Source organism: Cervus canadensis, chromosome 14, assembly GCF_019320065.1.
Source record: "Cervus canadensis isolate Bull #8, Minnesota chromosome 14, ASM1932006v1, whole genome shotgun sequence".
Taxonomy (NCBI): Eukaryota; Metazoa; Chordata; class Mammalia; order Artiodactyla; family Cervidae; genus Cervus; species Cervus canadensis.
Window position 1 is genome coordinate 70,946,253 of NC_057399.1, and position 15,231 is coordinate 70,961,483.

Consider the following 15,231-nt stretch of genomic DNA (forward strand, 5'->3'; position numbering starts at 1 on the left):
GGTTTCTCAAGAGGCAGGTCAGGTGGGCTGGTATTGCCAGCTCTTTCAGAATTTTCCCCGGTTTATTGTGATACCTGCCGTCAAAGGCTTTGGCACAGTCAATAAAGCAGAAATAGGTGTTTCTCTGGTACTCTCTTGCTTTTTCCTTGATCCAGTGGGTGTTGGCAATTTGATCTCTGGTTCCCCTGCCTTTTCTAAATCCAGCTTGAACATCTGGAAGCTCACAGCACATGTATTGTTGAAGCCTGGCTTGGAGAATTTTGAGCATTACTTTACTAGTGTGTGAGATGAGTGCAACTGTGCAGCAGTTTGAACATTCTTTGTCATTGCCTTTCTTTGGGACTGGAATGAAAACTGACCTAACAACCTAGATGTTTTCAATTGCATATGCTAAAAGAACCAGCTTTGCAGTTTCCAAGGGGGGGGGGGAAGAAAAGTTTCATTTTAACCAATTTTCTCTGAAGTCCAAGGACTATCATGGCCATCCTGCATCAAAAAGTCATCTTTCCTTTAGGTAGTCATAGTTTCATGCCTAAATTATAGACCAAACAGTGCTCAAATTGACTCTGATATCAGGGGCAGATCAGCTGATAAAAAAGCTTGGATTGTCCCTCTGGAGGGAAGTGAGACCTTGGTCCCATCAGAAGAATATGAGGGGTTAAGAGAATTTGTAGGAGTGGGGAAAGCTTGCTCCATCCTACATGTACCATAATCGTAAACAATGGTTATTTACTTTACCGAAGTGTAAAAAAAAAAAAAAAAAATTATAAAAACAAAGATAAATCACTGAAAGGTAAAGAAATTGATAATCTGTGATTGAAAGCCGCATTCTAAGAAAAGTGTGTTCTCTTAACCTAGAGAGGAGACTAAATTCCAATCTGGTACCAGCTTACCAGATAACAAACAAACAAAAAAATTGTTTATGGGTAAGCTTAGAAAAGTCTTTTCCGTTTATCTTTTTTTTTTTTTTTTTGCATCAGCCAACTAACTGATAAAATTTTTATTTCACTTTTAAGTTTTTACACTTTTCCTGATTATTCCGTGTAAGGTGGAAACTAGAACTGTTTAAAAGACATACACAAATCTAGTACATCAATAACCGGGGTTTTTTCTTTTTTGCTATACTATTTTCACAACCACGGGTGTGCTTGCTAGGCAATATAACCATCACAGAAGCAAACGTGAGGCAGAATACTGGTGAGGAAAAACAAAGCAAGAGAGCTACCAGATATACAGACAGGCTCGTTCCACATTCACTACTGCATTTTCAAGCGGCAAGTATTAACTGCACATTTTTGTTCAGCTAGAAAGGAGAGAGGTTTTTTTTTTTTTTTTTTCCTTTTGGTTTGTTTTGAAATCAGTGCATGAATGTTTCTTTTCTTATTTCAGCAGATGGACAAACAGATGGGACACTACGGCTACGTGGAATGTTCGGGGAGGAAGGTGGAGACTGAGACTGGTAGGCCGGGCTATTCCTGACTCTCCCCATCGCTGTGTTCATGCAACTTCCCTGACATTTGTCTGTGAACTTGACGGGATGGGTACCCTTGGGAGAGCTGGTGACAGGTGCTAACAAGCATTATCAGGGTTGGCTGCAATATAAAGAGAAACCATGGGTATTTAAAAATACTTTTTGGAGTCAGATCTTGGTGTGACTGAAGAGCAACCACCGTGCTGAGAACTGGAAGAAGACAGAGCTGAAACGTGGCAAGCTCTTTTCAACTCTCTGAAGCAAGGCTGGCTCACCAAAGTGCTCGCCAACATCCCTCACCCCCCTGTGGGCCCCCTGTCCCTGCCCATCTAGTACTAAATCATGAACAAAAGGCAAAGAGAGAGAATGCACAAAGAAAAAAATGTACGGAAGCAGGACAGAAATTTAGAGAAGACTAAAGTTAACAGTCAAAAAGGACTGTGGGAAAGAATGTTTAGATTTCAAAATTTTAAAGCCCCGAGCTAGGAAGAACCCAAACACTGAGTACTTAACTCCTCAAGTGAAAGACAATCTCTGCAGAACATTATTCTTAAAGGTATTACCCAGGAAACAGATAAGGCCATTCATAAGATACACGGCTTTTTTTTTCCCATCTTGAGCTCATGGTTACAGGGAAAACAGATTCCACTACCTAAGCACAAGCTGCCAATCAGCAAACATGCTGCTATATAGGGGAAGGGGCTGGAGTCACAGGTGGTCTATGAGCACTGGACCTTTGCATGCTGTCATAACCCAGTTATCTGCCGCCAGGAATGTTCATTTCTGGCTTCGAGTTTCCATGGAGGAAGACACTGTGGCCATCTGTGGTCACGAACTTTTCAGTGGCAACAAGCCCCAACATACCAAGTGTCTAAAAGCCCTGATCAGAATGGGCAGAATCACTAGAAATTACTGTAAAACTCGAATGCCAAACGAGAGGTGACCCACTCCAAGTCCCAGTGTCACAATAGAATCTATAACTTTCTGTACAACTTTACAATGGAACTGTATTTCAGGGACAACTGTTTTGAATCAAATTTAACTTTCCAAAAAGTTACACATAATTCAGGTCTATTTTTTTTTCTAGCAGTAAGAGTTCTGCTGAATTACAAAACCCCATAATCACAGTGTTCAGTTTTTTTTTTTTTTTAATGAAACACATAGTAATCCTGTCAATGTTAATCAAAATCAAAACTTCAGAATGCCGTGGCATTTATGTGACCAATCTGAATTTTAGATACAAATACCAGCTGTTCATCCCATGGACCATTTTTGCTAGGCTGAGGCTGTGAAAAATTGAAAGTCGACGTACGTTTCTTTTTTTTTTTTTTTTATCGCACAAAGGGATATATGTGGAGGGTACAGAGTGACACTGAAGAGATCACGAAGCACGGTAGACATTAGTTCTCTCCCTCCCCAGCATCTCCTTCGTCTCCCTGGTTTTCTGACATCCACAGAGTGAGATTGTCCCTCAGCAGCTGCATGATCAGGGTGCTGTCTTTGTAGGACTCTTCGTTCAGCGTGTCCAACTCAGCAATCGCCTCATCAAACGCTGTTTTTGCCAGGCTGCAAGCCTTTTCAGGAGAGTTTAGAATCTCATAATAAAAGACGGAGAAATTAAGTGCCAGGCCCAGTCGAATGGGGTGTGTAGGCTGCATTTCTTTCTTACTAATTTCAAATGCTTCTTGGTAAGCCTGCTGGGAGTTCGACACAGTGGTTTGTTTATTTTTTTTTTTTTTTGAAAAGTCCATTCATAAAACTTTTATTCCACTTACATGAACTTAATACACGTGTTCTTAACAATTATGCTTGGATTGTTCATGAAAATCTCATAAGACATTAAACAAAGCTAGCCATCATCTCAAGTTATTTCCCTGTTAACTATTTTTTACAGCACATGCATGTTAGGCAAGTATCAAAAAAAAAAAAATCACAAAAGCAAAAAAAAAAACTAAAAAAAGTTAAATACATGGGTTTTTGTTTTACTGCTGTGCTTGATATACATGAAGTAATGAATATCAAGCAATTCATTTTTACTGCATCTTTACTTGTACATTTGTTCTTAGGTTGCCTAAAACATTTAAATACAAATAAAATGAGTGTAGCAAAAATAATGAAAGCAAACAGCAGGTAACTTTACAAATAATGGAATGTGAACCGTTTCTGCCCTTATCCAGAGTAAATTGGGTCACAACTAAAGGAACACTTCTGTAGCTGCAGTCAACAGTGTGCACACTGCGTCTGAGTATTCCACAGATAACACATGGTTTAACATGCAATATCCATGGGATATCCATTTCTACTACAGCTTTGTAAGTGCTCCAAACCTAAGAAGTACCCACAACACCACCTGTGACTGGAACCAATTATCCCTTTTATTCCCCACCAGGACATACCAATATGCAGGCAGTTTTCTTTGCTTAGGCATGGAAGCAGTTTTAACACTGGCCCTTGTGAAGCCACAATGTACCAAAAGTACTATGCCAAACCTTTATAACTTGTATAAAAATTCCACATCCCCATATTGGCCACCTCAAGATGAAAACAGATAACTCCCTAAATGTTAACTGGCTCTACTCCCCTAATATTAAACATAAAAACCACATGGGAAATATAGAAATTCAAATAGAAGTAACATAAACCTGTCATAAATCATAAACAAAAAACTATTTGTGGGACAGCATGGATGACAAATGGTCTACTGTGTAAATTTTAGAATGAGGCAGACAAAAGTTGGAAGGCCGGTTAATTTTCCCCTCCTTCTCCTGCTTCAGCTTCGTCTCCTTGGGTATCCGATGTCCACAATGTCAAATTATCTCTCAGTAACTGCATTATTAGCGTGCTGTCTTTGTATGACTCTTCACTTAATGTATCAAGTTCAGCAATGGCTTCATCAAATGCTGTCTTTGTAAGAGAGCAGGCTTTCTCAGGGGAGTTCAGAATCTCATAATAGAACACAGAGAAGTTAAGGGCCAGACCCAGTCTGATAGGATGTGTTGGTTGCATTTCCTTTTTGCTGATTTCAAAAGCTTCTTGGTATGCTTGCTGTGACTGATCCACAATCCCTTTCTTGTCATCACCAGCCGCAACCTCAGCCAAGTAGCGGTAGTAGTCTCCTTTCATTTTCAAGTAGAAGACTTTGCTCTCTGCTTGTGAAGCATTGGGGATCAAGAACTTTTCCAAAAGAGACAGTACATCATTGCAGATATCTCTTAGCTCGGTCTCTATTTTCTCTCTGTATTCTCGAGCCATCTGCTGTTTTTTCTCAGCACCTTCCGTCTTTTGCTCAATACTGGAGACGACCTTCCAAGATGACCTACGGGCTCCTACAACATTTTTATAAGCAACTGAGAGAAGATTCCTCTCCTCATTGGATAATTCAGCTCCTTGCTCAGTTACAGACTTCATGCAGGCTGCCATGTCATCATATCGCTCAGCCTGCTCAGCCAGTTTGGCCTTCTGTACCAGCTCGTTTTTATCCATGACTGGATGTTCTGTGTCCGGAGTAGGTGGCGACGGACGGACGGGGATCAGCAGTCTCTGGGCGGCAACAGCGAGGCTGAGACTCTGTCCCTGGATCTCGCAGCTCACAGGCTACAGCCGCTCTGCCCAGTGGTTTGTTTATTGTCTCCAGATGCCACCTCAGAAAGATATCTAAAATAATTGCCTTTCATTTTCAAGTAGAACACCTTACTTTCTGGCTGTGTAGCATTGGGAATAAGGTATTTATCCAACAGCTCCAGCACGTCGTTGCAGATGTCCTGCAGCTCGACCTCGATCTTCTCGCGGTACTCTTTGCCCATCTGCTGCTTCTTCTCGTTCTGCTCAGTTTTCTGTTCGATGCTGGAGATGACACGCCAGGACGAACGGCGGGCACCGACCACATTCTTGTAGGCGACCGACAGCAGGTTTCTCTCCTCGTTGGAAAGCTCATGCCCCTGCTCCGTGACCGCCTTCATGGCCGCAGCCATGTCATTATAGCGCTCGGCCTGCTCGGCGAGCTTGGCTTTCTGTACCAGTTCACTTTTATCCATGGTCATTCCCGTGGGAGGACTGCAGGGAGCAGAGAACCTTGCGAGCGGAGCTCCGGGCGCGGTGACCACGTCCTTCCCAAGCCCACTCCTCCCGGCGGCGGCGGCGGCTGCAGAGGCGGCGGCGGCGGCAGCTACCCCGGCTCCGGAATCGGCGGCTGCGGCTTTTCCGTATATCTGGAAGTAGCAGTATTTTTGCAAAGGCATCAGTGTGAAACCACAGAAGGCATGTTGAAAATCTGATTAAATTGAAATTGACAAAGTAAATCTGGTCATTGCTGTGATTTGAAACACTTTAATATGATAACTCAAATTATAACTGACAGCATTTTATCAGAACATATCAGATTTTCATGAATGTCACATAACTTCTAGGATATCTATATTAGTAGCATCAACCATACAATATAACTTGAGAAGATTCAATCACTCCTTCTGAACAACACTTCCCATGTAGTTTAACATGCCAAATGAACTCAGGTTGTTTAATAAATATCTCTCTTTGGGAGGTCTCAGGGGCCCTCTGAAGCATCCCAAAGTTAGCTAGAAGTCAGTTATTTAGGAAGGTTTGTTCATAAATATCAAAAGGGTTCATGACAGTCAGGTAGGCTGTGAAAGAATACTTATCCACTTAGCCAAAGTTAACAAAAGATTTCAAAGGTAAACCTAGGATGGATCATTTAAGAGGTAAAGAAACTTAAAATCCACTAGCAAAGGCAGTTCAACATCTCAAGAAACCTTGTACTAGGCACAAAACTCTTTTCTGGGGGTCCACTTTCCATAAAACCTCCTTATCCCATTCTGTACCCATTCCTTTGCTTCCCCCATCCTGAAACTGCCACCTGTAAGTCAGAACTACTTCTTTTTCCTTCATCAAATGCGATTTCATTCCTCGGACCTTCTTTAATTACAAGTCATACATTTTTCCTTAAGCAACCGAGAACTGACTTTTATATTGGCATTTTACAGACTGGTGAACATACGTATCAGTGATACTATCTAAAAAAAAAAAAAGCTTTCTTACACTGCACATCTCAGCATGGCACCAGACACTATTCATGGATAGCCAAAATCTCTTTAGTTTCTGTGTAAGACGAAGGCCCTGTCAAGTGGTGAATGTTTCAGAACCTTAATTTATGAAATGACCTAGCTATTCAATACACTGTCATCACTTAGTTTAGCACAACCATAGACATTCAGGTAGCCAAGATCTGGAGAAACTATTGTAAATTCAGTTCAGTTCAGTTGCGTCTGACTCTTTGCGACCCCATGGACTGCAGGCTGCCAGGCTTCCCTGTCCATCACCAACTCCCGGGGCTTGCTCAACCTCATGTCCATCGAGTCAGCGATGCCATCCAACCATCTTATCCTCTGTTGTCCCCTTCTCCTCTGCCTTCAATCAAGACTACTATAGACAGATATTTTAAAGTATAATTATTTTTAATAGCTTACCTAAAAGCTCATATCGCATTTCCATTTTTTAGGAGTGTTTTTGGTTTGTTTTTAGAGGTACTTTCTTTGTTGACCAGTCTGTGAGAGAGATAACAATATAGCAATATTTAAGTTATAGTAAACCTAGGCACTGTGAAAAGTTTATGCTTAATGTTAATGACTCTTAAACATGTCTATATTAGAGTAGTGAAAAAAATAAAATACTAGATATTTACTATTGACTAGTTCCCAATTCACATGAATCCAAAATTCATTTAGGTCCATTTTTTGCTTGTATTTAGAGCTTTTTTTTTCTTGTATTTAGAAATATTAGAGTATTTCTTTGCATTTCTTGAGGGCTTCCTTTTCTTTAGATTATTTAAATAGGAACTCACGCACAGCTTCAGCAATATTATCAAAAAACAGAAGACTCACACTGAGACATACAGAAATCCACACAGAGATCTTCTAGTTTTCCGCCTAAGATTGAAAATATCTCTTTGACTCCCCCTTTTTTGGGGGGAGGGGGGTGTTGAAGTTCTCATTTGCCCAAGGCTGAGGTCTCAGGCAAAGTGGGCATTGTTTTCTCAGGAAATGGTTAACTTCAAGCTCTGCCCTAGGCAGGCCTTTGTAACAAGCTCTGTTTTTAATTGATATGCAAAAGAACCAGCTTTACAGTTTCCAAGAAAAAAAGTTTTGTTTTGTTTTGTTTTTTTTTATTTTAACCAGTTTTCTCTGGTTCTATAGAACATCATGGCCATCCTAGGTCAGGTCATCTTTCCTTTCTGTAGTCATAGTTTTATCCCTGAATTATAGACAGATCAGCTGACAAGTTTTCCATAGTTGAACCTGGGGAAGGATCATTAACGTGGCCGGATTGGAAGGTAAGGGAGGGAAAGCCATCTGGGAGGAGGGGCCCCGCGGGAGACTGTGGGGGGGGGGCGGCGTGCAGAGTGCGGGTCTGGTGGGAAAGACGGCTCTCCTCCGCCTTCCCGCCCGCCCCTCCATCCTCGGCCAGGCGCCCCCGCCACCCTTGCCCCGCGCCCGGTGGCGGCGTCTCCGGTGTCCCTCTTCTGCCCGACCTCCCAGCCAAGTTCCCTCGAGGTTGGGTCCGAGGGTTGGGGTGGGGTGGGGGGGGGTGGGGGGCGTGGGGGGAGGTGCTCAGCGCGCCCCCACCCCACCGCAGGCGCCTTGCCCGCGGCGCCGGCCATGGCTGCCTTACCCTCAGCAGCAGACCGCACAGCGCGGATCCTCCGGTCGCGTCTTGCGGGCTGTGCGGTGTGACGGCTGGCGGCTCCCCGTCGCTGGGCCGCTTGCCTGCCCGACGCGCCCCGCCGCTGGCCCTGGACCTGTTTGCCTCAGCCGGCCGTCGTCCGCTGCTCTGGGTCTGCCGCGCGATCGCCAGACGCCTCCTCACGCCCTCCGAGCCTCCGGGCTTGCTCCCAGCCACCCCTCCCCACGCCTCTGTCTTGTCTCTCGCCCTCTCACCTCTGTCGTGTCCCTGCCCGCTTGGCGCCACGCTTCCCGTCCTCTCTGCCCTTGGTGGTGGAGGGAGGAGGGTGCCTGGGCCGTGGGCGCGGGTAGGGGGCCCCGGTGGTTGAGGGCGGAGGACGGGGTCCGGGGGGGGCGGCCGTACCGGTGTAGGAGGTGGTGGGGGAGGGCTCTGCCCGTTTCGGGGGGATGTGGGGGTGGTCTTTTGGCGTCGGCGGGGACCTCCGGGCGGTGGTCGACCGGCGCACTGGGGGCCCCCATGCGTCAAGGGCCCGGCAGGGTCGAGGCCCCCGGGCGGGGACGCGGCAGTGGTGGTCGAAATCCGGGCAGTGGCCCACAGGGCGTGCCTTGTGCCTCGCCTTCCTCCCCCTTTCCAGGTACCTACTGAGGCGCTTCCCTGGTGGCTCAGATGGGAAAGCATCTGCCTGCAGTGCGGGAGACCCAGGTTTGATCCCTGGCTTGGAAAGATCCCCTGGAGAAGGAAATGGCAACCCACTTCAGTACCCTTGCCTGGAAAATTCCATGGACGAAGGAGCCTGGTAGGCTACAGTTCATGGGTCTCAAAGAGTCGGACACGACTGAGCAACTTCACTTCACAGCTGAGAGAAAGCTTGAGTTGTCTCCTTGGGGTGGATTTGCTCCTGGATGGATTTCACCTGGCGGCAGTAGGGAGGCCCGTGGGCCTCTCCTGGAAGTGGGCGTATCGGCGGAGCACATTTGGCCCATGTCGGGGATGGAGCGTGCCTCCTCTGAGCTCCTAGGCAGTGGGTCCCAGGTCTCAGGGACCATTTCAACTGGGACTGCCCATTTCATTGGCTCCTGGATCCCCATCGATCAGCATCCAGTGAGCAGAGTGCAGGGGTACGGACCACAGGTAAGGGAACTGGGACTCGGTGGCGTAGGGTGGAGCAGGGAACCAAGTATTCTGCCCTCTCTGTTGGCATAGTCTCGGAGCCCCCTAACCTGGAGGTCGCAGAAAGGCCTTGCCATTGGAGTCAAGGCCTTTACCACTTTACCCCTTCGCATAAAGCTCAGACCCTCGTGATTTTTCCAAGCAGCCTAGTGCCTGCAGCGAGGTCCCAAGGAAGTCCAAGGGATTTATCCTGCCTGGTGATTTCTTTCACCTGCTGGGCACTCCACAACCCTTACTCTGGCTGGCTGGCCAGCCCAGCCCTGCTACCGGCAGTTTGCAGTCCAGTGGGCCCTTAATCACCTGCTGGAATGGGAAAGGGAAGGGTCCACGAAATGCACCCTAGAAACTTAGTAGGGTGCATGGATTTAAAAACCTGGTGGCCACCCAGCCAGAAAAGGAAAGAGGAGGGCACCTTGCTGCCCTTTCGTGGTGGAATCTGTGGCTGTCCTGCTGAAAGGGGGCCTTTCCTTAGGGACCCTGTGCAATAAGTGTGGTGTTTTGGAACTGAATAATTAGAATGTGTAAAATTTTTTAATTACGTGATGCTTTAGTTAAAAAAAAAAGCTCCAAGTTTTTTGCAACCTGAGGTCTAAAAATTGAAGGTCTATTTTCCTTCCACTGTGGCATTCTATGAAGAAATTTGCTTTTTTTTTTTTTTTTTTTAAAGAAAAGAGTCAGAAAAGTGAGGGAAACAGAAAAGCCAGAGGTGCCCCTGTAGTTTGGTGAAGGTCTTAGGAGGTCACTTGTAAATGCTGCTGGCCGTCGGGAGGCAGTCTCTTGTGACCGATGGGCACAGAGCTCTGCGGGCCTGTCCTTTGCATGGATGTTCTTGTTTGTGAAAATCCAGCTCAGAGCCATCTCCTGATGTGTAAGAATTTCCCAGACTAGACCCCTAGGCAAATCCCTTAGGGCCAGGGACTCCTGTCTTCATTGTATTTGTCTGTTTGACTGAAAAGCAGCAATGACATATTTTTCTTTAAATCTGGTCTATCATCCAGGCCTTGGAGTAATATTTCCCATCTCTCAATAGACTTGAGTTCCAGGGATGAATTATAGTTAGTTGTCCATGATTTTGCAGATGAGGAAACTGAGAGCCAGAGAGGGTGGAGGACTGTCCAAGGGAGAATGGGATATCCTTCCAGGAACCCTGGCTCTTGGGTTTTTAATGAGCTTTCTGCCCAGCATGGTCATTAATTGGCAAGTGTTGACATTGAGAATAAGCTATTGGTGGAAGTGTAAAAGGCTTTTTTAAAGAATGTGCCTACTGGCTGTGCATCTTATGGAGTATTTTCATTGTACTCCCCAACCCTTGGAAAATGGTGGGCACAGGGCAGATGCTTCATCATTTTTATTGAATAAGTTCAATGTCACACAATTATATCCATAGTGTCAGCAACACTGTGAGGTATATTAGAACAGTGATCACCACAGTTGGTACTTCATGGATCAGTAAAGAAAGAAAACTTTCTTAGGAAGACTGCAACAGAATTGCTAAGTTTTAAGTTTATCCCACAAGGATATTAAAAAAAATGAAATAAATCTCTCTGATCATCACCAAGGCTTTCAGATGTCTGTTGAGGACCCCACACAAGGGAGGGTCTACCTCTTGGGACACCCCTGCTTCAGCATCTCCCTAAGCCAGCAACCTGGGACAGATGAGTACACTTGCAGTTTCTTCCTTGACCTTGGGAATTTTTTTGGAAGACAAGTTTTTGACAGACAGGGCTGGGGGAAGGTTAGGGGATGTTTCAAGTGCAGTCCATTTATTGTGCACTCTATTTCTCTTTCTGTTCCCTGGTGGCTCAGTTGGTAAAGAGTCTGCCTGCAATACGGGAGACCCGGGTTCAATCCCTGGGTCGGGAAGATCTCCTGGAAAAGGAAATGACAGCCCACTCCAGTATTCTTGTCTAAAGAATTCAATGGACTGAGGAGTCTTGCGGACTGGTATTTGTTATCCATTTATAGATATGTATCCTAAATTTGAACAAAAATGAAAGCATGAAGATGTTTAGCAAAAAGTTATGTAAAATAAGGAGACTCAGCAATCCCTCTTCTGAGTATTTACCCAAGAGAAATGAAAGGTTGTGTTCACACAAAACCCATATGTGAATGTTCACGGCATTTGTGTCTATAATTGCTAAAAGCTGGAAACAACCCAAACATCTAGCTGGTGTATAGGTAAATAAACTGTGTGATACACACAGGGGAATACTGTTCAGCAATTAAGGAATGAACTACGGGTACACACATCAACATGAGTGGATTTCACATGTATTATTTTAAGTGACAGGGGTCAGTCTCAAAAGACTGTGAACTGTATGATTCCATTTACAGGACAAGGCAATATTAATGGGCACAGAAAACAAGTCAGTAGTTGCCAAGGTCTGAGGGTGGAGAGAAGTTGGCTACAAGGGGCAACCTGAGGGCATTTATGGGATGATGGATCTGTTTTACATGTTAATTGTGGTAGTGCTTACACAACTGTATGGGTTTGTTAAATATCATGGAATTGAGCATCCCCCCCCCACCAAATTTTACTGTATGTAAATTTTAAAGGTAGAGAAAATGAAGAGATAGCACAGGTGCACACAAAAGGTAATGTCTGTGTGTGTGTGTGTGTATTAGTTGCTCAGTCATGCTGACTCTTTGCAATCCCATGGACTGTAGCCTGCCAGGCTCCTCTGTCCATGGGCTTCTCCAGGCAAGCATACCAGAGTGCATTGCCATTTCCTACTCCAGGGGATCCTCCCCACCCAGGGATCAAACCTGGGTGTCCTGCATTGCAGGCAGATTCTTTACCATCTGAGCCACCAGGGAAGCCTAGTGTCTGTACAACAATGTGAAAATACTTACAGTCTTGCATAGTATACTTAAAATTGGTTAGGATGGTAAATTTTATGTGATATGTATTTTACCACAGTTTAAGAAAATTCAAAACTGTAAGACAGATATTATATATTTATAATGGATTATTGTGAAGTCATTAAGCAATTTTTTCCAAGAAATTATTAATAAAATGGGAATGTGGTTATAATTTTAGATTAAACTGAATACAAAGTTGAATGGGCTATAAATAAATCTGTAAATAAATCATGGCAGAAACACTGGAAGAGGAAATGGTAAAATATTAAAGGTAAAAGTCTTGATGATGGGATTTTTTAATGATAGCTTTTCCTCCTTTATACTTCTTGGCACATTATTAGTTTTCACTTATTCTTTTTGTCAGTTCAGTCTTTCAGTCGTGTCCAACTCTTTGCCACCCCATGGACTGCAGCACACCAGGCTTTCCTGTCCATCAGCAACTCCCAGAGCTTACTCAAACTCATGTCCATCGAGTCAGTGATGCCATCCAACCATCTCATCCTCTGTTGTCCCCTTCTCCTTCCACCTTCAATCTTTCCCAGCATCAGGGTCTTTTCCAGTGAGTCAGTTCTTTGCATCAGGTGGCCAAAGTATAGGAGTTTCAGCTTCAGCATCCGTCCTTCCAATGAATATTTAGGACTGATTTCCTTTAGGATGGATTGGTTGGATTTCCTTGCAGTCCAAGGGACTCTCAAGAGTCTTCTCCAGCACCGCAGCTCAAAAGCATCAATTCTTCAGCACTCAGCCTTCTTTATGGTCCAACTCACACATTTGTACATGACGACTGGAAAAACCATGGCTTTAACTAGAAGGACCTTTGTTGGAAAAGTGATGTCTCTGCTTTTTAATATGCTGTCTAGGTTGGTCATAGCTTTACTTCTAAGGAGCAAACATCTTTTAATGTCATGGCCACAGTCACCATCTGCAGTGATTTTGGAGCCCCCTAAATTAAAGTCTGTCACTGTTTCCATTGTTTCCCCATCTATTTGCCATGAAGTGATGGGACTGGATGCCATGATGTTAGTTTTCTGAATCAGTTTTAAGCCAACTTTTTCACTCTCCTCTTTCAGTTTCATCAAGAGGCTCTTCAGTTGTTCTTCACTTTCTGCCGTAAGGGTGGTGTCATATGCATATCTGAGGTTATTGATATTTCTCCCAAATATCTTGATTGCAACTTGTGCTTCACCCAGCCTGGCATTTCTCATGATGTACTCTGCATATAAGCTTCCTTCCTAGATGCTTTCTGTTAATTAAACATAGCTGATTTTGTAAAGCTTGATTGGTTTGGGGGGTTTGAGATGTTCAAGAGTCAGACAGCTAGCACTTGAAGTTCCTGGAGCATACTTAGGATGGTAAGTGAACCTGATGCAGGAGAAGTGATTTTTACCCTGCTCTCTTATATCCTCTGGTTGGGATTTCAAAGAATCAGATATCGAGAAAATTGGCTATGGTTGAGAAAAGTGGAGGTGAGATAATTTTATTACTGATAATCTTCTCTATGGCTAGATGGAAGAGAAAAAAAAAAAAAAAATGTCATCCAATTTTAATCCTCTTTAATTTGATTCTTTCTTACATAGTGTGACCTTGGTTAAGGGTTAATCTTGCTAAAACAAAGAAAAATGTGGACACAATATGAGATTTTAGATTGATTCACAAGAAAGTAATACAACTAATTTTCCAGGGGAAAGTTTATTAATTATATTTTATTTATTCCCTACCTACATTCAAAACGAATTTGAGGTACTTTATGAAGGCCCAAAGCATAAACACTGTAAAATACAAAAATCCAGTAGGAAAAGGGGATAAATAAAAGATATTATATTTTAAAATTCTGGCTGATAATCTCTTAATAACTATTTGCAGAAAAATAAAATTTGAGTTCTACCTTACCCCATAAATCAAAATAAATTCCAAATGGAATAAAGAGTTACACTTAATCTAAACTATTAAAAAAAAACTAGAAAAATATATTTAAGTATTTATCTGTTTTCAGGTCAGGGTGGGAAAAGCATATCTCATTAGTAAAGAAAGCTTAAAAGGAACTGACTACATAAAAATGTAATACTTCTTGACTTCACAAAGCACCAAAAACAAGAATTAAATGGGGAAAATATTACCAGTACAGATGACAAAGAATTGATAACTTCACAGTGAAATGTATGAAATGTAATAGCTTTACCTGTTAAAATGATAAAAGCACAAACATTCCAATAAACAAATGAAGGGCAGAAAACAAGAAAGTTTTGAAGACTTAATGCAAAGAAAAAAAAACAAATTACATGAAAAGATATTAAACCTAAGAAAGAAATTCAAATTAAAGCATTGACATTAAAAAAACCCTGAAACTCTATTTAACACTTATGATGAGAAAAAATTTTAGAAAATTATATCCAAACTGAGAAGAGGTACTGAGAAAAGGTAACTTAGGTTGCCTGATGATAATAATATCAAGACCTTCCTGGAGGGCAATGAGGCAATATAATGAAAAATCTCATGACATATACCCTTTTTCTCAGAAAATTTATTTCCAGAAAATTGTCCTTGGGAAATAAAACATTTGTTCAAAGATTTATGTATAAGAATCTTTGTTATTTATTCTTTTTTTTTTTTAAATAGAAACTATTCCCAGAGTTTTTACACTGAACATTTATTTCTTTTACAATACAAAAAAAAATTACCTTGCTGTATCTGTTTCCTTTCATCAGGGAGTGAATTCATTCCCATTAGCTGGGAAGTCTGTGCTCAGTTTTTTTTTTTGTTTTGTTTTGTTTTTTTTGTGCTCACTTTTGAAGAGTAAAGTGATGTTTGTGTCATTCAGTATCTTGCTTTGGAACTGTCTGATGAGATTGGTTAGTAACTAAAGAAGATCTTTGAGTTATCAAGTCTTGTACAAACACTTCTTAGTATTAGTGTGAGAGCTCCTTTGGGTGTGTTTATTTGCTTTTGTTAAAGACAGGATTTGAACAAGCTATGTATCTCTTTATTTTCTAGAGCTAGTGCCAGGCAGTTACTGGGTACCAGTAAAGAAAGAG

The 15,231-nt window shown here is 42.9% G+C and overlaps 2 protein-coding genes across 2 annotated transcripts; both read right to left on the minus strand.

Moving 5' to 3' along the window:
• Window positions 1-985: 985 nt before the first annotated feature.
• On the minus strand, window positions 986-4,970 carry LOC122453072 (14-3-3 protein zeta/delta-like). Its single transcript, XM_043486932.1, has 2 exons — window positions 4,547-4,970; window positions 986-3,198 (listed from the first exon to the last, which is right to left on the minus strand). Exons 1-2 carry the CDS (start codon window positions 4,952-4,954, stop codon window positions 2,872-2,874), a joined length of 735 nt encoding a protein of 244 aa, XP_043342867.1. The 5' UTR covers window positions 4,955-4,970; the 3' UTR covers window positions 986-2,871.
• Window positions 4,971-5,058: 88 nt separating this feature from the next.
• Window positions 5,059-5,634, minus strand: LOC122453073 (14-3-3 protein beta/alpha-like). Its single transcript, XM_043486933.1, has one exon. It carries the CDS (start codon window positions 5,509-5,511, stop codon window positions 5,059-5,061), a length of 453 nt encoding a protein of 150 aa, XP_043342868.1. The 5' UTR covers window positions 5,512-5,634.
• Window positions 5,635-15,231: the final 9,597 nt, after the last annotated feature.